Raw genomic sequence first — 23,629 nt, 5'->3', positions numbered from 1 at the left:
AGCCTTTATTATGAGTTGTATAATTAAACATTTACAGATATTTTATTTAATATTTTCTTTCAGGAAAAAGAGAGGAAAAGTGAAGTTATTTGTTTGATTCCTGAACTCAGTTTCATGACAGGTTTAACTGATGCTCTTCGTGCAGATTTCCGGGTGATGAAGGTAAGTTGTCTTCGATTGGACTCGATATTTTTTTTGTTTTTGTTTGTTAACTGAAATGGAAGTGAAAATATCAGGTTTCTTCATTGTCTTTAATTTAAAGTCAAGACCAGTATTTCACTGTAAGATTTTCTGCTACGTTTGTGTCTCATTCAGGGTCATATTTTTATTATCAGAGTTCAAGGTCAGCAAGTTTTGTTTTTTGTGCTCTTACTGTTTGACATTTTGATTTGGTCATGTCTGTCCATTCGTCCCTCCAGAGATTACACAAAATTGTCAGAGACAAATAGAATAAGGCTAGCATGTTGTATATGTAGATGACCTGCTTCGATTTTTAGTCCATCACAGCAAGTTAAATTTCTTTTGTTCATTTTAGAATCGTTTAATTTAATCTACAATGTAGAGGAGAGCTATTGTACTACCCCTGATATCAGCATCCACAGTGATAAAATCATTTACTGCTTCAGTGCATTTTGACCAGCCTTACTGCATCTCAACCATTTGTTTATTTCTTGGTCCTAGGTAACATTTTGAAGTGGGTTTTATAGTACCCACCCCTTCTCCATTTGGGAGAGGCTAAGGGGGGTAATTTTGTACAAGTATAGTAGTTAAATATTCTTGGTTAATTGTTATATTTAGTTTGGGTTTTTATATACATCCATTGCATCATATAGACAAAAGGCAGTAACCTTTGCTTATTACCTTCCTTACCACCACTAGGTGTCACAGGTTTTTAAGATTCACTTCCTTACACAACATCATATGGAATAAGTATGTTTATTCATTGGTAAACTTATTTTATTCAATATTGTATTATGTATCGCAATGGGTTAACCTGTTAGCTGTGTATTGTACATTTGCATAATTATAGAAATTAGATGATTGGTCTGCCTGTTCATGCTATTCATGTGAGATGTCAACTGCAGTCGCTAATCAAAGTGTTTATTCATCCATAAACTATGCTTGTACTACTGGCTGCTTCAGGATTACTCAAAGCTTGTGACATCAAGCCAGTAAAATCTGGCTTTACAGGGTGAACAATGATAATAGCTTCTGAAGTAGATTTTAAGAGCAATTATTTTTTTAAAACTCATACAAAACACAACTAATCTCTGATTTGTATCAACTCCATATTATACCTCTGCTCTGATATAATAGAAGAAAATGTTCTTTTCTTTATGCCTATCCAAGTAATGTATCTATGTATATATGTACATATCAGTGTATGTTTATGGTTTAATGTTACATCAGCACAATACGTGCTCTGTTTATGCTCATTAAAAATTTATTTTTTAAATTTTAAAAGATAAGTTTATATATGAGGTAAGGTATTTAATTGTTGATTAAGCTCTGATTGTACTGTGAATTTTTAATACAAAAACCTTTGTATTATTAAGCTAAAACCACTTGAGGTAAACAAATGAAAATTTAAAGGTAACATTTGTTTTTATATGTAGTTAACATGATCGGTATTTTCAGAATTTTTATGATTTTAAAATAATTATTTGTTTTTTACAAAGATTTTTGAATGACATTCTTGCTAGCATGATTATTAAATGCCACTTAAGGCAAACAACAGGATTTGTATGTAAAGTACTTGATAAGATTCTCATGCTATTATATCAATATTTCACATTTTTCCATTTTTAAAAAATAATTAGTTACCTTAAGTGGAGCCAAGGCAAGTTATACAAGCACAGATCTGATTATGTGCTGTAACACAACAACATTTTGATGGATGTAAGTAGGTGCAATGAAATTATCACCACCAGAGGATGTGTTGAATACTACAGTTAGGGTCATATTTCAATAAATAACAGTCAGTGTCATGTTTCAATGGACAGCATGTTTGTTTTCAGCTCTTCTTGTCATAGACTGGAAGAGCTTATGTGATACTCTATTGTATGTTGTCTGTCATCCAGTGTATGTCTCTTAGCAAAGTTCTTTTAGTCACTTCTCGTAAACTACTTGGCAGCTTGTCATTTCACCAGAATGTTTTTATTAGACTCCTGTTAATGTCTAGTTGATCTGATATAAAAATGATTTCAATCTGACATCAACTATAGCCAAAACTTGTTGATTGGAAATGAAAATGATTCCATTTGACATGAACTATGGCCAAAATTGTTGATTGCAAATGAAAATGATTCCGTCTGACATGAACTGTGGGCAAAATTGTTGATTGCAAATGAAAATTATTCCATCTGACATCAACTGTAGGCAAAATTGTTAATTGGAAATGAAAATTATTCCATCTGACATCAACTATAGGCCAAATTGTTGATTGCAAATGAAAATTATTCCTATCTGACATCAGCTATAGGCAAAATTGTTGATTGCAAATGAAAATGATTCCATCTGACCTCAACTTAGGCAAAATTGTGGATTGAAAATGAAAATTATTCCATTTGACATCAACTACAATTGTTGACTGGAAATGAAAATGATTCCAGTCTGACATCCACTATTGCCAAAATTGTTGATATGTCAGAATTTTAGGAAAATTAACCCATCAATCCTAAAGATTGGTTACCCAGGTACCTGAACAAAGGGAAATTATATTAACTGTGAACCGAAACTGCTTTGTTGCAAGTTCGTCCATGCCCACCCCTACAGAGGTATAAGCATAATTTTTTATTACTTATATGAGTGGCAAAAAAGCACAATCTGAGCATAAAAAGAGTATATATTACATACCATAATTATAGAAAACTATATGAAAAATGTTTTTGTTTTTAATTTTTGTCTATTTTTTTATTTATTTATTTTTTCTACTTACATGGAATTACAGTTTAAATTCTTGTCACAAATTGGCTAAATCCATGTGGATTAGTATGATATTACAGACACAAAACAAGATGATAAATTATTTATACACAACATTCACTTTAACTGGTTTAACTTTAGCTGAAAGGTCGTAAAGTCCACAAATTCTGAATGCTGTATTACATCACTGGAGAATTCCTCTTTCAAAATTTGTGAAGTACTTTTGATTTGTACTTTTCCTGAAGCATCATGTTCTTCAGTTAACAAAATCCCTCACCTATAATATTTTTTAGTTATATAACATCCACAAGTTACATCAATAAAACCCATTTCACTTATTTGGTGCTATGTTTTTTTCATTGTAGACTGGTCTGCTTCATAAGTGTGAATCTTACTATAATGAATCTGTGACACAGGGTTTCATATTCTAAAAAACCCTGTTTTCTTGGAAATCTTTTATGTACAGTTACTACAAGTAGAAAATAAGGAAACTGTTTGATGTACAGAGATGGCCATCCTGACAATTACTGTTTTTGCTCCTTTTCCTGAAATGATGATCTTATTAACAATGGGGTTTTGACAAAAACACTATTATAGCAGTATGTAGCTGGTTCTGAATTAAAATGGTATTCATTTGACTGCCAAAAGGGAACATAGTGGCTCTCTTTAAAATCTTGTAGCCATTACTCTTCATGCAAGAATGATGGCATTGACATGGGGTTTTCACTTCTTACAATGTTTATTCAGTTGTAAATGAAAATGGTGCAGGTCTGTCCACCAAAATGAATACACTTTTAGTGATTGAGTTTTAAAACCACATTTCATTGACTTTTCATTGACTTTTGAGACAAGCCCAAGATAAGTGCATATATTTTTGCAGTTCACTGATATTATGAATGTATTTAGTTGATTTCTAATGGATAACACTATGACATCAATTTTAAGATCATAGGTCTTGGCTTGGATTTTTTTAGCTATACTGGCTTGTGATAACACATGTAGGAATGGATATTTATCAGGTCTACCTTATAAGTCAATTCAAACTGCAAACAACAAAGATCCTGATTTGCCATCGCATAGCATAACTGCACATCAGGGTCTAAGTTGTTTGTTCTACTGATTATCCCTAACAAACTGCACAGACCCAGATCTGCCGTCACATCTTTCCGCAGATAATTTTTTAAGTTAAATGCAGCGTCGACACTGAAAAGTACACATCACCACAGGCATCCCAGTTGCTGACTGAATGCCGCATACAACAGACAATGTTTGTTCACGTGCTACAAGTCGCTCGTCTGATTGGTTCTACATGACGATATCTAAATTTAGTTACTAGCTTACTAACATATACTGGCTGCGATGACCTCATGTCTGGCAGAGTAACTATAGTATACAAAGAGGGGCCCAACAAGGGGTCAGAGAAGGATGCACTGTGTTACTCAAACTATATTTAATCAATTAAATTGCAATATATACAGTAGATTGTGGACATATTTAAATGATCCCACTTATATAGGTTTGTTTTTTATTCTTCAAAAAAGTATTAAAGATTTAATCAAACTTGACGTGTGGAATTTCTTGATACTGTCAGATACATGTTAAGTGTTTTTCGTGCCATGATATTAGGTGCAAGATCAAAGGCTGTGTCGAACAATTTTGTACTGTACTTACAGATAGGTATCTTGTAAACATGTTAACTTCATACTGTGAGAAATTATTTTTGTTACTAAATTGGGTATGTTGGAATTACTCAAGAATATCAGAGATGATTTAAATACTCTGCTGTTAAAAAGAATAAAATGACAGGTGAAACAGACTTGGATTTCTGGAAACTTTTTTCTGTCATTGAAGCATCATTCCCTTCAAGAAACTTTAATTTTATTTTATCTTCTTAACTCTTTATGTATTTGGGATTAGTGGCTTGTTGCAAACTAAAACTGGCATTCTACCTTTCAGGTCCAGGTAACAGGTCAGCATTATTTGTTTTTGGTTACAGTCACAGTATATCTTTCCAATAATTCTACAGCTTACTCTATAAGTTTAAAAATTATCATTGTTAATTTTTGGGACTATGCCTAGGTAGATTAGAGAGTTTTTATGAGCAGATTTCATGTTGTAATAAAGAATTCCAGTAGAAAAAATTTTATGTTACCTAATAATGTTGATTTTTTCCCAAAAGATTCAAAATGTATGTTAATAATATGTATTTTTTTAACAGGATCTTGCCACTCATACCCGTGTGACTCCAGAACAGCGAATACAGATGATGGGTAAATTTGTGGATTCTGTCACAAGTTGCCAAGAGGCGAAGGCAGAGCTTGATAAATGGGGCCTGGAGTTAGAGAGTGGTACTGTTCATGTATGTTACCAGATCATTTACTAATGATGTGAATGTCTGTATTTTTTTGGGTGACAATTCTCATGGTTGGGCAGAAATATCAATTTTCTTTGGTACATAAATTCTTGGTTTAATGAAAGGATTCTTAAGTTTCGACATATCTTGAAGTTCCTCTGCTTCAAATGTTCACATTTTTTTGCACAGGGTTGAAAATTGTTAGAAAAAGGCATTTGCCAGAATGATCTCACTGGAAATCCTCGTATCAAATGAAATGTGGATATCTTCGTGGTGGTTTTAAAAAATCCTTGTATCAAACTGTTGCTATTTAAAATTTCATAAGTGCACTTTTAGGAATAGTAATGCCTACACTGAAATAAAGACCTGATTGACCAGCAGACATCTACCCGTAAAAATTGAAACAAATGGATGTAGTTTAAGTTGGCTTTGAGAAAGTGGGAATGGTCTGCTTATTGTTAAAAATTCAGCAGTTATGTTATATGTTACTTGTATTTAGTAATAACAATGTGCTCTAGTGTTCCATATGCTTAATAGAATAATGAATATTGATTGTGATCACCAGTTAAAAATGTTGTAAAAACATATTCTTTTGTCTATGAAATGACTGGTATTTGAATTTAAAACCCTAATTGCTTTCTTTCAAAGTAATATATCATTTGAGTACGGAATGAGGTCTGGCAGTAAATAATATGGTTGTTGCTGTTGTTGTTGGGTTTAACGCCATTTTTCAGCACATGATAGGCTATACAACGCAGCCAGTATTAATGGTGGAGGAAGAACCTGGAAAACCCCGGAAAGAACCACTGACCCACGAGAAGCTACTGGCAAGCTTTCTCACATACCCACATTGGCTGAATCCGAGACTCGAACCCACGTAGACAGAGGTGAGATGGCAGTGATCCGTAACAGAGATCGCTTTTGACCACTCGGCAAATAATATGGTGCTTCCTAATCCATACATTTTCTTGGACATTTTCATGGATAAATAGTGATTAATGTTATCTAATGATACATCTGCTTAAACAAGGTGCATTTATGTATTTTACAGCTTTTTTTTATGTCCCAGGAGATTCATCTGTGGTAGGGAAGCACAGACCTACCACTTATCCAGATTTTTAAAAAAACAAAAACAAATATCGAGCTAAATCTCCTGGTAAAATAAGAAGTAATTGATAAAGAGAGAGACAAGCTAATGAGAAAAGGAAATTGATATTTTGGAGTCAATTGGCATTGTATGAATCACACACTATTTTGCTGCCTTTTCATTCATAATAGCTGCACCTCCTTCAAAGAGAGAAAAAGTGGTGCAGAAATTCTGTGAGGAATATGCTAAGTCTTGGAGCTTAATGAATATCATGCCAGATGTACTCATAGTTTCATCCGAATTTATTCATGGTTGAAAGGTCATCTATCTGTATTTAGCATATATGACATTGGGCCTTTTGTACAACATATTCAATGGAAATAAAGGAGAACATTTTTTTTTTCAATGCAGTGAAACTAAATGAATGAATATATACTCTGATCTATGATTACTTTTTAAATACTTTGGAGGTAATTTTATGAAAATAATGTTACACTGTGTGATAATATTTGTGTAAAACCCCTGAATGGCATCTTTTATAAAGGGCAAGAACAAGAACAGAAAATCTTCCTGGCATGTTTGTATGAAAAAAATTTAGTCAGTGGCAACAATATGATATAAATCGAGTTCAGCAACATACAGAAACTTCATTTTAGGAAAAAGCGGGCATTTATACCAAGGAATCAGATTAAACAAATATATTTGTCATTCATTAAACTAAATGTCATACAAAATGTTGTTACAGTTTTTGGTGTGTAATGTATTTTTGAGATTAGATTCAGAATTGATTAATGTTTAGTGATACTAATACTATTGATTGTGATAATGATGTGCATGTGGTTGTGATCACCTGGATATTATAACTGTCAGATCATCTGCTCTTATCTAGAGACATAGGTATTTAAATTAAAATTTATGTTTAGTATAGGCAAAAAAAGAAGTAAACTTTTTTTAAAAAAATTATAATTTTGAAAAGAAAACCAATTGAATATTCATGTAATTTTTTGTGAATATCATTCTGAACGAATATTATCATTATAAAGAACAGAAATTCATTCTAAATATTTCTTGAGAACTCTGTGCCTTATCTCTCTCTCTCTCTCTCCTCTGTGCCTTATCTCTCTCTCTTTCTCTCTCTCTTTCTCTCTCTCTTACACACACACACACACACACACAATTCAACACTTAATTAAGTGTATAATATAGGGTCATGAAAGCACTGTGTTTTCTACCACACTGCAATGCAGATTCAGTGGTTTTTTTTTCTCATAATAAAGAACAAGACAGATAGCGGAGACTTGATGACAGAGGTCTTCTAAGTAACTTCATTGTTTAGAAGATTAAGATGCTTACAACTGGAGGAGAGTGTTATTACTCCTTTTAGCTCAGTCATTCTTCTGTGGAATGCAAAAACAAATTTCAGACCACTAATGTTTCTTGAAATCAGCTACCTTATACTGTACATAATGGAAATAAACTACATATTACAACACACAGAGTTCGAAATTTTGTCTATTCCTTTGTAAAGTTTTGTCAACATATGGTCACAAACACTGATTCTGTTTTTTGTTCTCCAAATTGTGACTTTTATTCCTTTGGCATTCTGATTTTCATTCCATTCTAGGTGGCAGGTCTGGGAGCACAGTACTTCACCTGGTAATCGGTTGGATTTGTAATCCAAGGGTTGTGCATTTGTTGCCCACCAAGGCCAACTCAGGGCAGATGGCAGATACCTCGGTGTGTCCTCGGGGAATGGTACTTGGCTGCCATTTCCTTGACATGATATAGCCATTAACATTTTAACCCTCACCTCCCACAAACAAACAAAAGCAAAAATAATCATTATAGGTAGGTTATATTGTAATTTGTCACTCATTACATTAGAGATAACCTTTTTAGGAAACTTTTGTTTGTCAGATAAGTTCACTTTTTATGTGATGGATTATTTTATTTTCAGATTGATGGGCGCCAACTACCCCCTGAGAAAATTGTCTTCCGTGAGAGTAGCATCACAGCTAATCCAGAGGCTGAGTGGGGAAGAGATGTCACACGGCAGGCTGTAATAACAGCTGTCCACCTAAGGAATTGGGTTGTCCTGTACACAAAACGTGACCAGTCAAAGACTGAGGATTATATTAATCAAATGATGAAGGTTTGCCCACAGATGGGCATCGATGTCAAATATCCACAAAGGTTTGAGCTAAGAGATGACAGGACTGAGACATTCGTCAGAGGCTTAAGGGACAGTATTAAGCCACAGGTGAGGAAAGAGATTGCCTTTATTTAAATGGCATGCTGTGTTTCCTAAATGCAGACTAAGCTGTTAACTTCTTTGGTGGGAAAAGCTAGGGCCCAGTGTTAAGAGTCTATGCTCTTAAAATAAGTAACAGAAAAAAGCAACAAGCCTTGTAAAATTCAACAAATAATTTATTTCACTAGAATACAAAGTGAAATTGAAAAAATGAACTTTACATATTGCAAATTAAATCCCAAATAATCCTAAAAATAAAGACACAAGTCCTAATAATAAAAAAGTTTTGAATAATCTTTAGTGGAAATCCAAATTAAATCCATCACTTTAAAGTGTTGATGTGTCTGTAGTGACCTGTATTGTGATGTTGTACCAACAGTCTTTGAATTCACTATAAATCCAATGAATATTATGTTGAAGAATACTATTTTTATGTGCACTCTGTATTTCCAGAGAATTATCACTTGAACAATTTGAAGAAATAAATTCCAGCCCATATGAACTACTGGACACAAGAATAATACAATTGATTCTGCTAGATCTTAAAGCACAAACAAATGATTTTTCCAGTAACGAAAATTTATGTAGTAGTTGACTTTGGGTCACAATTAGCATTTTCTAATTAAAACTATTACCTAATGGAAAATTTCAATCTAGAAGGTTCTAAATGTTTACAAGATAATAATGTTAGCTGTAATTAGAAGGTCTCTTACTAAAATTATAATATAGAACCTGAACTTTGTCAGGTATGCCAGGTTAATTCCAATAACCTAGACCCAATCCCAAATAAATATGTTTACTTCTATTAATAAGGGGCCCTGAGTGGCCGAGTGGTCTAAAGCGCTCACCGTTCCGGATCACTGCCATCTCACCTCTGTCTGCGTGGGTTCGAGTCCAAGGCTCGGCTAGCGTGGGTACATGGGAAAGCCTGCCAGTAGCTTCTCGTGGGTCGGTGGTTCTTCCCTGGGTTTACCAGGGTTCTTCCTCCACCAGTTATACTGGCCGCCATGTATAGCCAATCTTGTGCTGAAAAATGGCGTTAAACCCTAGAACAACAACAACAACAACTTCTATTAATAATTATCCTAATATTAAACCCATACACATGGAGAATATTTTAGCTATGTATTAGTTGTTTACCAAAAAAAAGTAAGATTAATAGTTCAGGTCAAGTGGAAAATAAACTTGATTTCAGACAAGGTTAAGCCCAACATACAATGTCATATTACAATAACATAGAATAAAATAAATAAATCTAACAAACAGTGCAAATTAAATATACATATCACTAGAGACCCTCCCCCCAAACAAATGTTCTAGATTGTACTAATAGTTTCTGAACATTTGGAATCCTGTAATCTGGCAGACATTTGATGTTTTGTATGAACACGTGGCTAGGAAGAACATTAATTGTTCATGTTGCATTGTTTTATTATATCATAAGTGCCTATGTTACAGTGGACATGTAATGATTTTCATATGAAACAAACAATCTGGTGAACACTTAAAAATTTATCACTCATTTGAGGCCCAAAAATGGCATTTATCCAACCCTTGTTCTTTATTAAGTTTATTCATTAAAATTATAGTATTTAAATATTAACTGAAAAAAATTAACTCCTAATGGCAGCAATTTTTATTTCCTGTGTCTTAATTAAATCCATGGACAATTTTTGGAATGTCTGGGACGGGTAGGTTAAAAAAGTATTTGCTCAGTCCTGCCGATCAATATTGGACAATTGTTAGTGCTGTTCCGTTGAATATTTATAAAAAGATGAAAATAGAGAAACATAGAGTTGTTTTCATAATATATGCAGTCAACTGAAATCATCATATAGAAAGAAATTTTACAGCTATAGCATTTGTCTACTAGGCAATTGTCAGCCAGATTAGTGGTCACTTGGATATCTTCTTAGAGCTGTTGTCCTTTTTGTCTTGCAGCTAAATGGAACAAGTTCAGCCAGTTTTAATGGATTGATGTGAAGCTTAGTAAATAATAGTCATCATGTGAAGATGCACATTGCAGCAAATCACTGTGCTCCTGTGATTTTTATGAGAGTTTTTGCTGATTTTGAATTAAATCTTGTGTATAATAGATTTGCATTAATGCAGCTTGTTTCAGTTGTCATTGGATCACTAGGAAGCTTTTGTACATGTTATGTTTATCATCTAAAGATGCACATATAAAGAAATCATTGTGCTCTTTTATATGGTTATTGCCCTTTTTCTGCTGCTGCTTTTTGCATTGCAAGACTGAATATTGTGAATGCAACTTGTCTTGTGTTTTTGGAGAAAAGGGTATAGGATGGTTAGTTTTTCATCATGTGTCTTCTGTTGTGAATTGTCCATCTGTTAGCACAAATATGTTATTGCTACTACTCCTAAACCAACTAGAGGATTACACACACATTCATCACATGGTCTAGTTCAGGGGTCTCAAACTCAAACCACCCTGAGGGCTGCATGAAGGGACTTTCAATGGCCCAAGGGCTGCACCACCTTTGTTATCTCTCATGACACCTTATGACTCCAATCGTTCTGTGGGCCACAGGATACAGCTTGGCAGGCCGCATGTTTGAGATCCCTACTCTACAGTCTTATAGCGAAACTTGTTCTTACTGAATCTTCGTTGCACTGACTAACATTGGTAAAGAAACTTTTTTGTTTGCACAATGCTGATTTAAGTTGCATAACTTTATCCTCTCTATTTTTGCCCGCGTAAGCATCATATTTCTCACGGTGCATTGTTTTGTAGTGCCGAGGCACATTATGCTCCTTTGGAACAGCTATCATTTGTTGACAAACGAGACATTGAATTTTATCGCTGACCTCAGTGACAAAATATAAATCCTCCCATTTGACTTGAAAAACTCTCTTTTCGTCCACGAGTTTTCTTTTTTTCGAAACAGAAGACATTTATACAAGCTTTTATGTTATAAAAATGCAGCAAAATCAACTTTATAATTCAACATCAACTCGATCACTTTGCTAAAAAAACAGAACCGGAAGTCCGCATTAAGGGCGACAATTAATAGAAAGACTACGAATAAATAAGTAAGTCAGAGTTTCTTATGGTTAAAATGGCTCTAACGTTAAAGTTCAAAAGGCAGCGAGAGAAAAAGAAATAAATAAATAGTCAATTTTTTGAAAATCTTAAAATGCATTGCGGGCCGCACAATATGCCCTTGCGGGCCGCGTGTTTGAGACCCCTGGTCTAGTTAGTCCTGAATGAAAATGGTGCAGACTTGTTGTCCAATATGGCCACACTGTAGCAATCTTGAAAATTGCATAGCTACTCCTCCTGAATGGAAAACCATATTAACATGAGGTTTTACCAGAAGACTTCTTATGATGTCTAGTTGGTCCTAAATGTAACTGGTGCCAATCCGATGTCCAATATGGCCACCACAGTGGCCACCATAAAAATCTTGTTATAGTTACTCCTCCTGTATGTATTGTTAACAACATTAGGTTTTCACTAAAAGACTTTATGATGTCTAGTTGGTCTAAATTAAAATGATGTCAGTCTGATTGCAAATGACGATGACAGTGGGCATTTTGAAAATCCTATCATTTCAAAGTTAATAATGCCACTAGAAGACTTCTTGGGATGTCTAGTTGGTTCTGAATGATAACATTGGCACTTGCACATCCAATATGGCCACCACAGTAGTCATGTTGAAAATCTTGTTATGACTACTTGTCCCAAATAAATGGTTGTATCATAATAGTGATTTTACTAAATAACTTATGTGTAGTTGATTCTGAATGAAAATGTTTTGTTGCTGTGCTTAGACATCCAGTGTGGCTACCAAGGTGGCTCTCTTGAAAATTTTGTTATTATAACTCATCCTGGATGAATAATCATACCAGCATTGAGTTTTCACTGAAAGTCTTATTATAGTATCTTGTTGGTCATACATGAAAATGATGCCAATCCCACGTCCAGTATGTCCACCACAGTGACAGTCTGCAAACTCATATTATCACTACTTCACCTATTGGCATTGACATTTTGCTTTCAGCAAAAGACTTGTATGATGTCTTGTTGGTACTGAATAGAAATGGAGCACTTCCGATATCCAATATGGCCATCATGGAAATCTTTTTTTTTCCTCCAAAATTGATAGGTATATCAATATGGACTTTTCATCAGAATACAACTTATGTCTTATTGATCCTAAATTAAAAGGATGATGATTTAATGTGCAATATGACCACCATAGTGGCCTTCTTGAAAATCTTTTTATTGCCACTCATAAATGGAAGCTTATTTTGACATGTGAGTTTTCATCTGAAGAGATCTTATTGCCTCTGGTTGGTCCTAAATGAAAATGATGCCAATGGTACAGCCATAATATGAGTACATAATATTTAGACCCAAACATATTTTTTATGCAAATTACAGACTTAGACTTACCTGTACATATGCCGTTCTCATCCGTAACAAGATTTTAAAAAAATATATTTCAAACAGACTATCTGTTTGGTGTCAATGGTTTTTATTCAACCTTTTAGGCCATTTCAGGCTGCCCCATTTGATCCAGGACTCCTCTTAGTCTTGCACTACAAGAATGTGTTGAAAACATTTTGATTTGCACTGCATGAATGTGTTAAAACTATTTTATTTCATGTCTTCACTTAAATTTGGAAGGCATTTAAGTTTTATCTTCAAAACAGAAGAAATAATGCAGTTTCCTTTTGCAAGGAAAAATCTTGGCTAGAACAAACAAAATTTGGGATTAGAGATGACTAACAACCAAATCCGTCATATTGTACTTAATATATATGCAAAACAACAGCCACAGGCACTCGTTTCTTTCAATTGAAAAGAAAATTATTGACAATGTCCACTCACCTTCTGGAAGTTAGCAAGGTGACTATAACTTGAGTGGTTTGGAATCTGCTCTCTTGCCAGTTCTGTGCAAAGTTTTGTTTTATCCCATTGGTTCAGTCAGTCATTGATTACCTTATGTCACTGTAAAATAAGACATTCCATACGTGTTCTTCATGCATGACTTAATAACTCATTTGGCCCCAGAGATTTTTGTCGTTTTTGCCAGAAATGGGAGTAGGAAACGCAGTTTGGAGGTTAATTATAAATACATCCAAATACATCTGCTTCAAAGAGTTTTTCGTTTGCATTGATGCCTAGTTGTGCTAGAAACATTGTTTTTCATTGGCTATTTGACTCACACATGTGCAGAAGGGTAAAAGTTGGATTTTGTTTTTTTGCTTATTGCACTATCATTTTCGTTTCCTGGCTGCTTCTTGCTCCCAATCTCCAACTAATTCTACTAACAGCTCCAGTGGCCTAGTGGTTAGAGCGTCCACCTCGGATGCGGGAGGTCATGGGTTTTATCCTCTGGTGGGCCTGGTGTCAGGATAATGTGACTGGGTGGGACATCATGCTACATGTCTGCGGCATGATGCCTCAGTGCTAGACATCACTAAAAACTGCCACACTGCAGACATTTTAGCGATATGACTGAAACATTGTTAAAGCTACATAAAAAAATCCAAATCACACACACACACACACCCTTAAATGCCATGTTTGAGAGTGTACTTTAAACAGCATGGGCTGTTTACTAAAAAGACTTTATGATGTCTGGTTGGTCCTAGATGAAATGGTGCCAATGCAACATTCAGTATGGTCACCACTTTGGCCATATAGAAAATATTCCTACTCTTTGATGGTCATATGAAAATGGAGTTTTCAGTTAAAGAATTTTTATAATGTCTGGTTGTTCCTAAATAAAAACAGGTGATATGATATCCAATATGGCCAGGGCCCTGAGCGGCCAAGTGGTCTAAAGCGCTTACCATTACGGATCACTGCCATCTCACCTCTGTCTGCATGAGTTCGAGTCTTGGGCTCAGCTAGTGTGGGTATGTGAGAAAGCTTGCTGGTAGCTTCTCGTGGGTTGGTGGTTCTTTCCAGGGTTTTCCCAGGTTCTTCCTCCACCATTAATACTGGCCACCATGTATAGCCTATCTTGTGTTGAAAAATGGCGTTAAACCCCATTACAACAACAACCAATATGGCCATCATGGCAGCCATCGTGAAAACCTTATTATTGCTATTCCTCCTGAATGGAAATTCAAATCTGTGTGAAGATTGGAACAGAAGACTTTTTATGGTGTCTAGTTGGTCTTAAATAAAAATTGTCCTGATCTGATATCCCATATAGTTGTCACAGTGGCCGTTCTTTAAATCATATTGATATTCCTTCTAGACAGAAGGTCATACTGACATTGTGTTTTTGATGAGAAAACTTTCCATGATGGCTAGTTGGTACTAAATGAAAATGGTATGGATCTAACATCCAGCATGGCCACCATCAGAGTTTGAATGGAAGGTCATGTCGTGGGATTTTCACTACCAGAAGTTGTCTGCTCAGAGGTACCATCAGGCATGCCAGAGTCAACAACTATGGTGTGTTTTTGGACAAAACATTTCACACCAGTTTCCTCGATTCTAAATAACCTACTTTTATGCTGTGCTGTGAAGCACCTAACCAAATTCAAAAGTCTTCTAATGATGTCTAGCTTTGTGCTGAATGAAAGCGATGCTATGTTACATCCAAAAAAATATGACTGCCACAGCTGCTGATTTAAAAAAGTCAGTGCTTAAGAGTATTAGAGATGGTTTCAACACTCAGTAGTTTTAAAAAAAATGGTCTGGAATTCCTGGAAATTCTGTTCAGACTGTAGAGCATCAGTCCCTTTGAGGGATTCTTGTTATTTGATTGTGAGTTGATTTTCTGCAAAACCAGTTGTTTTACATGTAAGGAGGTCTACTTGGCCTATGGAAAAATCTATATTAAGTCAATCCCTGTATCGGCATGCCCACTGCGTCAAAGTGAAAGTCACATCAGTTTCCATTTCCAGGCTTTGTGTAACCCCAACAGTTATTACTATTAAACTTTGTATAGATCTTCACTTTATACAGTAGTCAAGGCCCTAGTTCAAAAAATGAGGTGTTTGTTAGGGACAGGATTATGAGTGGGCATATCGTGTGCCGTTTTTGCTACCCTTGTTAATAGATTATATTTATTGTTTCCTTGCTGAGACATTGGTATCACTTTTCTGGGGGGCAGTGGCAGTGTGATTTTGTGATTCAATTGTTTAAAATCCAGGTCATCATAAATTATAACTTATTTAGACAGGGTCTATTTTAGGAGGTGTGACTGGGATCCACACTGATTTCTAAAACAAAATCATGTAGAAAAATTAACAGAAAGCTTGACAATCTTTGTGTCCTCATTAAATCCCTTCTGTATTTAAAAAAATTCTCCTTTTTTTGAACGGATGTTGGAATTTCCTGTGACATTTTCAGTTCTGTAATAGACCTTGTTTAATTTGTGTTGTTTGGGACCATTGTGGATTTTTATCTTATTATCTTATTGTAAGACGTGAGCTGTATATCATTTGAAGTAAAATAAATGTATATGATTCTGCTTCAGGTTCAGATGGTTGTGATTGTATGCCCCACAAGTCGAGATGACCGTTACAATGCAATTAAGAAGATCTGCTGTTGTGAGTGCCCCATACCGTCACAGGTAAGTGTTTTGAATATGCCCCATACCGTCACAGGTAAGTGTTCTGCTATTACAAATATGGTACAGCCATGCAAGGTAAAAGACAGACTTTAACATTTGCAAAGTCAGAAAAGAAAGGAAGCAGAGTTCAGTGATTTCATATACAGAAAACCATTCCATAACATCCTTGATTGAAACGACAGCTCATGGTTTCTACACCATGAAAAGTGCTTGAATGGCAGTTACATTGAAAGTGCTTGAATTTGAGGTCAGCTCCAAAAAGTACTGCAAAAGTGTTTGAAAAAACTTATAGTCTTTGTAAGGTGCATGAATTTTGAAACAAATGCATTTCATGGACAAACTTTATTTTACTGACATAAATATCAAGAAAGGTTATAAAGATTTGTTTAAGAAAGGTTAGAAACCTTATTTTCCTGGAGTTTTAATTCCATGTACAGACACTTATTCAGCAAGACTTCTGACTCGCTTACGTACTGATTAGTATTCTGCCTTGTTTGGAATTGTAGCCACCTTGTGATCTAAATGATTGGATTCTGCATTGACTGGTATGTTAAGGCTGATAAAAAATATTTGGTCAAATGTTCTGCAGTAGAAGTATGTTTTCAAACAAGATTGCTGTACATGCTGTATATATGGGCAAGACTGAGTGATAATGAGCAGTGTATTGTGTTGGTCAAAAGAGGTTTAATCAAACTGATGGATGATATGTAGGTCTGATGTCACCTGTGCAAAATGTGTAATTTGCCTTTTCTGTTTCTTTTTCCTCCTTTTCTCTCTTTCCTCTTTTCTTCTCTCAACTTCCAGCTTTCTCTTTTTCTCTTCACCCTTCTCTTCTGACTCCTTACAAAACTCATCAGTTGTTATGACCCTGGCTTCTGTAACAAGCTTCCTTTTGGCTGCCTGGGGTTTGGTTGGTATTGGAGGAAATATGTCAGAGAGTGATGGTGGAATCAGGCTTTCTTTCACTAGTGGGTTACCACCAAGGAAAGAACCACATGTGCTTAAAGAACCACATGTAGCACATGTGGTAATTGTATCCACAACCATGGGCTGAGTAAGTTTGTGGCTGAAGTACAAGGTACATTTTCAGCAACTTGGTTAAGTGTGATTGTATCAGGTGTGTTTTGTCAATGGTATCTGGATTGAGTGGGTATATTCCAATTTTCTGAAGACTTTAATTCTAGCTGGTGAATAGAATTGAGCAATTGCATGGCTTAAAACAGCAGGAAATTTGGCCTTTTTCAAGACTTGATTTTTATGAATAAAGCCAAGGTTAGTTGCCAGTGTACTAAATTTATGTATCAGTGGACCATTAATGTCAACATCAAGGGGCTGTAGGATGTGTGTTGTATGTGGAGGTAGACCAAGCAGTTCAACATTGTTTTCATGTGTAACTTTTCCAAATTGCAAGTTGATGCAACTGTCACAATTGTCTTAGACAAGTATAACTAGCTTTTCTTTACCATAGTTTGAAAGAAACATTTTGGACCAGGCCAGGAAAAGTAATGAATCCATGTTGCCAGACTCACTATAAGCAAAGTGCCAATTGTTGGGCACAGAATCCCTGTCGGTGGTGTGAGGAAATGATTTTTCAAAGTCAGAAAGGTTGGCAGATTCCTACCATCATATGATCTGTTGATGATGCAGCTTGTTGGTAGGCATGTTGGCCTCTTATGCCTATAACCCTCTGATGTGCCTTTTCCTTACCACTCCAACCTGTCTCATCTGCAATGAATATGCACTGTGGTTTATCTTTCAAACCCAGTCTGTCAGCAGTATTCCTTATAATTGTGAAGTACTGATCCATCACATTCTGATTTGCCATTCTGGATCTGTAATGATCTTGTATTGCTGGCTCAATTTCAGTGAGTTCTCTGTGTCTCTCAAAAATTTGTCTGAACCACCGATCAGATGGACCTCTGTTTATATTGAACAAGGTGTGTGTGAGATTTCACTTCATTTCAAATCTTAAAATATAGGTGTGTCTTACTTTATTTAATGGTGTATGGTATGGAATAATAACAGTCTGCTGCTTAGCTTAACTGACTTATTGGATCCGAAGAACAAAAACACTTGCATTCTTTGACTGGTTATTTCAGTTTGTTTGTACCATACATAGCTGTTATCACACACAACCCAATCAAACTATTGGTCAGCCAGAATATGAAGAGAAGGGTATGCAACCAAAACCAAGTAGCCAAGTCCACTCCACAATGGTGACATAGAAACTGAAAATGCAGCAGCAGGGCAAGGAAATCTGCTGTTTCCACCCTGTTTCCCAAAAGTGTTGGGGGGAAAGGAGACATAACCTCTCCAGCTATGCATACTGCATACTTTTGTCTTTAATACAAGAAGGTGCTTAAATGGTCCTCTTTTCAGAGGCCTGGCTGAGCATCATGGAAGATTGGACGGTCCTTTCCATAGTAAAGGAGGGTTTATGTCTTCGTGTCATAGAGCACATTCTTCTCTCAAGGACACCCATATTCTTCCATCACTGAAGTATATTAAAGCTAGAAGAAGAAGTGCACACCCTTCTGCAGAAAGGTAATGTAGAGAGATTTCAAAACACAAATCCCTCAGATTTTCCACCTTCATGCTTGGCTCTTACCAAGTGATTAATCAGTCAGGCAAAGTATTCAAGCAAAGTTACTGACTGCATTGTCTATACCTGGCGATGCTCTACATCAAAGATCTACAATGCAAAGTGGAAAATCTTTTGTGATTAGTGTTCTATGAAATGCAATAATCCTAGCTGACCCTCTCTTGCTGCAGTAGCAGATTTCTACTTTTTGAGGAGAGATCTTGTTTAGTCTGCACGATCAAAGGTTATAAGGCTGCCCTTTCAAACATACTTAAATCCTCCAAAGGTTTATCCATTGATACAGATCCTCATTTGGCAGATCTTATTAAGTACTTCAAGCAACAGAGGCCAGTGTCTTGCTCATTGACCCCAAGATGGAACCTTTTCTGTGTTTTGTCAGCTGTGACTAAAACCCCTTATGAACCTTTGAGTGATGCCTCTTTTGAAAATCTTGTGCTTAAAACTCTTGTCTAGCTGTTGTGTCAGTGCAGAGATGAAGCAAACTATATGCCTTAACAATTGAGGAGGAATAGACCTGGGAATTACAATTGTTATGTCAGCCAGGTTTTCTTACTAATAAAAACTGCTTCCATCAGTACTTCTATTCCCAGCCTCAGCTGCATCTGTGCCAGGGATGATCAGGATAGACTTCTTTGCTCAGTTATGGCACTTTTTATTTATCATTTGCAAAAGAGGAAAGTATGGGTGGGAAAAGACCTTTTTATTTCCTTTAAGGTGCTTTGCTGATATTATAGAATCCAATATTTATAGATCAATTTCATTCACCATCAAAAGCTTATGAGTTGCTCACAGAAAGAGACCTCTCTTTCATGAGGATAAAAGCTCATGAAGTAAGGGCTATATCTTCTTCCTGGCCTTATCTCGGTCTTTCATTTGAGAACGATATTATGAATTTGCATTTTGGCATGCACAGACAACCTTCTCAGTTTTTCACTTTCGTTCCTTAGCAAACCAGTGCCAAAGTATTTTATAATCTGGGTCCTGTTGTCGCTGCAGCTGAGTGGATGAGTTGCAAGGCGAGTAATTTTACTCCTTTACAGTCCATCAGCCTCCCTTTCTTCGAACAAATTCAGTTTACCAATAGTGACAGTAAGCTATTACTGATATTACAATGCAGTTGGGGTGGGTGGGGGTAAAACTAATTGTAATTATGTAATACTTACCTGTCACTATTGGATGCCCTCCTCCCAAACTGCACTGATGTTCACCATTAGCCAACATCCTTGTTGTTCTCAGAAGTTATAGAACAGGAGGATAAAGCATCTTGCACAGAAGAGTTTTTTAAATTATAAACAGTATAACTTAACAATATTACATAAACATAATTAAAATTTGTTTTGCTCAACAAAAAACGTAATTAAAATTTGTTTTGCTCAACAAAAGCTACATTTTGATGACATATGCAATCAGTTTGAAAGAAACTTTTATGGTAAGCATCCTGCTAACCCTGATTTCTTGGCCAGCAACTGTTGCATTGGGTGTAAAGAAAATGTCACTAATGAATGATATCAGGAGTGGGGGCCTCTTGTTGCTGTCATGGTATTCTAGTGATTAATAATGTTCCTGCCTATACTGGGTGATGATATATGGTTAATATTAATGAAGATGTGCATAAATTATTTGTTCTTGACAGCTTTATATATTTTAGGAACCTTGGTCACAGTGGCAAAAAAATTTAAACCATAAGCAGACTGTTTTGAGCATTTGATATGCAATTATAAGTTTTCTAAGCTGCATCCAAGCCATCTCTCAGTATTGTAATCCTTAGCCAGACAATTTTGCATCATCCATCCAGCTCTTGCAAGTCACCAGAACCTGCTGTGATTATGGAAATATATTTCTGTTTCCAGAAACCTTTGCAAATAAAAGTTTATCTGCAATCATATATCGATTTTAGCAGCACTAATTTAATGCATTATGGATTCTTTAATATGTAACATTTTGATGGTTTTATCACATTTCAAGAAGAACGTACTGTTAGAATGTCTTTGTTTTCATGAAACTTGATTGTCAGCAATTTAGTCGATATGCTTACCATTTATTCTTTTGTTTTAAAATAACTTGATTATTGTTAAGATTAGGAGTATTTGTGTATAATATCCTTACATGTGAAATACCATGTCCTTATTTTCAAAAGGTTTAATTTTTTTTATCAAAATCACAAATCAAGCCAATTCTCTGTGTTCTTTCTTTTACACAGGTAATTATTGGCAAGACTATAGGCCAGGCCAATAAGCTGAGAAGTGTGACACAGAAAATTGCTCTTCAGATTAACTGCAAGTTGGGTGGAGAGCTATGGGCATTGGAGATACCCCTGGTAAGATCTTAAAGGATGAGGATTATTAAATGGTGATATTGTTTTTTGGTCCAGAGGGATTTCAGATTAATTTCACAGATTTGGAGTTATATAGAGTTTTCTCCCTTGTGGAAAGAATTAAAAACCAAAAAAATTTTTTTTAGAATACAAGATGTATAAATTTCAATAGAACCAGACATAAAAACAAAACAATACACAATAGGGAAAATAAGAAAAATATAATATAGCAACATAACAAAAAGCACTAAACGTTGCTGCTAATTTGATAATATAATTATATTTTGAAGACTACTTTATAAAATAACATAGAATTACTAAAATCATATGGATGAAGAGGTATTTACTAAGGAAAAAAGCTGTCAGTTAATTTACTGTTCATGCAATGTAGCCTTTATGCTGAACAACTGAAAGTGTCTCTGATGCACACCATCAAAGGCATCTATGATAATTTCTTGACATATTAAATTATGTACAGTAAATAAATTTTGTTTTAAAAGAACATATTGCTTGTATAACCTTCTCAAAGTTTTTAAATTTGCAACAAATTATTGCAAAAACTTTACCATTTAAAAAAAAATTCAGTTTCTGAAGTTTGATTTTGGTTGGTTAGATAGAGCTTTACAATTGCTTGTATTGCCATTACTCAGAACAGTTTGTTGTTTATATGTTATCACATGTATTGTGCATTATTTTAAGGTTGCCATTAATCACAGATTTTTTTAGATTTATGAATGGTTTCTTATTTTATTTATTTTTTCTTCAAGAAAAATGTCATGATAGTGGGCATTGATGTATATCATGATGCGGCCAATAAGCATGGATCAGTCTGTGGCTTTATTGCTAGCACAAACAGGGAATGCACTAGATGGTACAGTCGTGTTTGCTTCCAAGCTTCAGGACAGGAACTCGTGGATGGACTGAAACTCTGTCTCACAGCTTCAATACGCAAATATCATGAAGTAATTATTAAACATTTTTTTTATATGTTCTTCCTCGATTTAGCCATGAGCAATTTATGTTAATTGTTGTATTGTAAGGCCTTTCTTTTCCTGCTTTTTTACTCTATGCATTTGTGTAACTTGTTACACAAGGTTACCAAGAGAAAAACATAGTGCAGTCATAATAGATGTAGTGTAGAATAGCAAGTATTAACAGGGTACATTTTTAAAAGTCTTTCAGCTTGTAATATTTTTTAACAGAAGTTTACTTTCTGGCATGAAGGAAAGATGTATAATGTGATGAATATTTGGAGAACATTCATGTGTCATGATCCAGCAAAGATGACAGAGGAGGCGGAGAAGATACTAATAGTGAAATTTGTAAAATGCACATTTATGATATCTCAGATGAGTGTTTGTTTTATATTGCGATCAAGATCTTGCCATTTATCAAAATTGTTATATGTCGATACCTCAGGAATTGGATAAGAGCAGTTTCAGAGTAGATGATTATTTATAGTTTTGATTGTTCTGAAAAGGGATTTCTGATTTAAGCTCATATCTATGAAGTAGATGGGACCCATTATACTTACCAGGTTTCAGCATCCGCACATATAAAAATATGCATTCCATTCTTCCAACCATGGTCCTTAGCAATGGTTATAAAGTGGGTTTCATGGCACCTACCCACAGGAGAGGGGGCTATAGGGTCTACTTTTGAATATGCATATACATTTTGTGTACATTCTGGTTAGTTTTTATTTAGGTCTGGATATTTGCAACCTGTGTACATAATTGACATTTCACAGTTTACCGTTTAAAGTTGAGGCATTTAGCTCATGATGACCACATAGCTTTTAATACTTGTAATACATTACCTGTCACTATTGCCTTGCTTACCTTTTTCCAAGGGGCCCCGAGTGGTCTAAAGCGCTCACCGTTCCAGATCACTGCCATCTCACCTCTGCGTGGGTTCAAGTCCAAGGCTCGACTAGGGTGGGTATGTGGGAAAGCCTGCCAGTAGCTTCTCGTGGGTCGGTGGTTCTTTCCGGGGTTTTCCCAGGTTCTTCCTTCACCATTAATACTGGCCGCCATGTATAGCCTATTGTGTGCTGAAAAATGGCGTTAAACCCCACAACAACAACAACAACAAGTTCATTGGTGCTCAAAAGAAGAAGACTTCCTTAGAGAAGAATACACCTAGATCCCAGGAGAGTATGGAATCTTTCTCTTTAGAGAATTATAAGGCCCTAGGATCTCTGATGGTTAGTCATTGCCAGAGAAGATTCAATCAAGGAAACCCTCCTAAGGAAGGAAATAATCAGGTTGAGAGTAAGCTAATTTCCCCCCACATCAGGAAAATAGCACCCTCTCAAAACCCTTGGCCCAGTGAAGGTGGGCAGCAGTAGTCTCATTCTCCTCCAACAGATTAGAGTTGCCTGTCCTCACAGAATGGTCTCTGCACCAATAAGTAACAGAGTCCCTCTTCAGACTATGGGTGAAGGGACCTGGTGGACTTGTTCACAGTGAAGCTGAACAACAAGCTCAGATCAGAGGGCTTAGGCAGTGGATGCTTTCAGGCTAAGGTGGG

General features: G+C 35.6%; 1 protein-coding gene across 2 annotated transcripts in view; it reads left to right on the top strand.

The window, feature by feature from the left end:
• Positions 1-23,629, top strand: part of LOC149802714 (piwi-like protein 1) — an 84,609-nt gene that overhangs the window by 38,329 nt on the left and 22,651 nt on the right. For both annotated transcript variants that reach the window (XM_089952125.1, XM_089952124.1), the window contains exons 12-17: positions 64-162; positions 5,144-5,284; positions 8,323-8,625; positions 16,086-16,181; positions 20,984-21,100; positions 21,865-22,059. In XM_089952125.1, the coding sequence (XP_089808251.1) occupies positions 64-162; positions 5,144-5,284; positions 8,323-8,625; positions 16,086-16,181; positions 20,984-21,100; positions 21,865-22,059 (951 nt within the window). The remainder of the gene's footprint in view (positions 1-63; positions 163-5,143; positions 5,285-8,322; positions 8,626-16,085; positions 16,182-20,983; positions 21,101-21,864; positions 22,060-23,629) is intronic.

This window comes from Sinohyriopsis cumingii, chromosome 3 (genome assembly GCF_028554795.1).
Source record: "Sinohyriopsis cumingii isolate HCF-2022 chromosome 3, ASM2855479v2, whole genome shotgun sequence".
Taxonomy (NCBI): domain Eukaryota; kingdom Metazoa; phylum Mollusca; class Bivalvia; order Unionida; family Unionidae; genus Sinohyriopsis; species Sinohyriopsis cumingii.
This window is presented reverse-complemented; position numbering and strand designations above follow the sequence as displayed.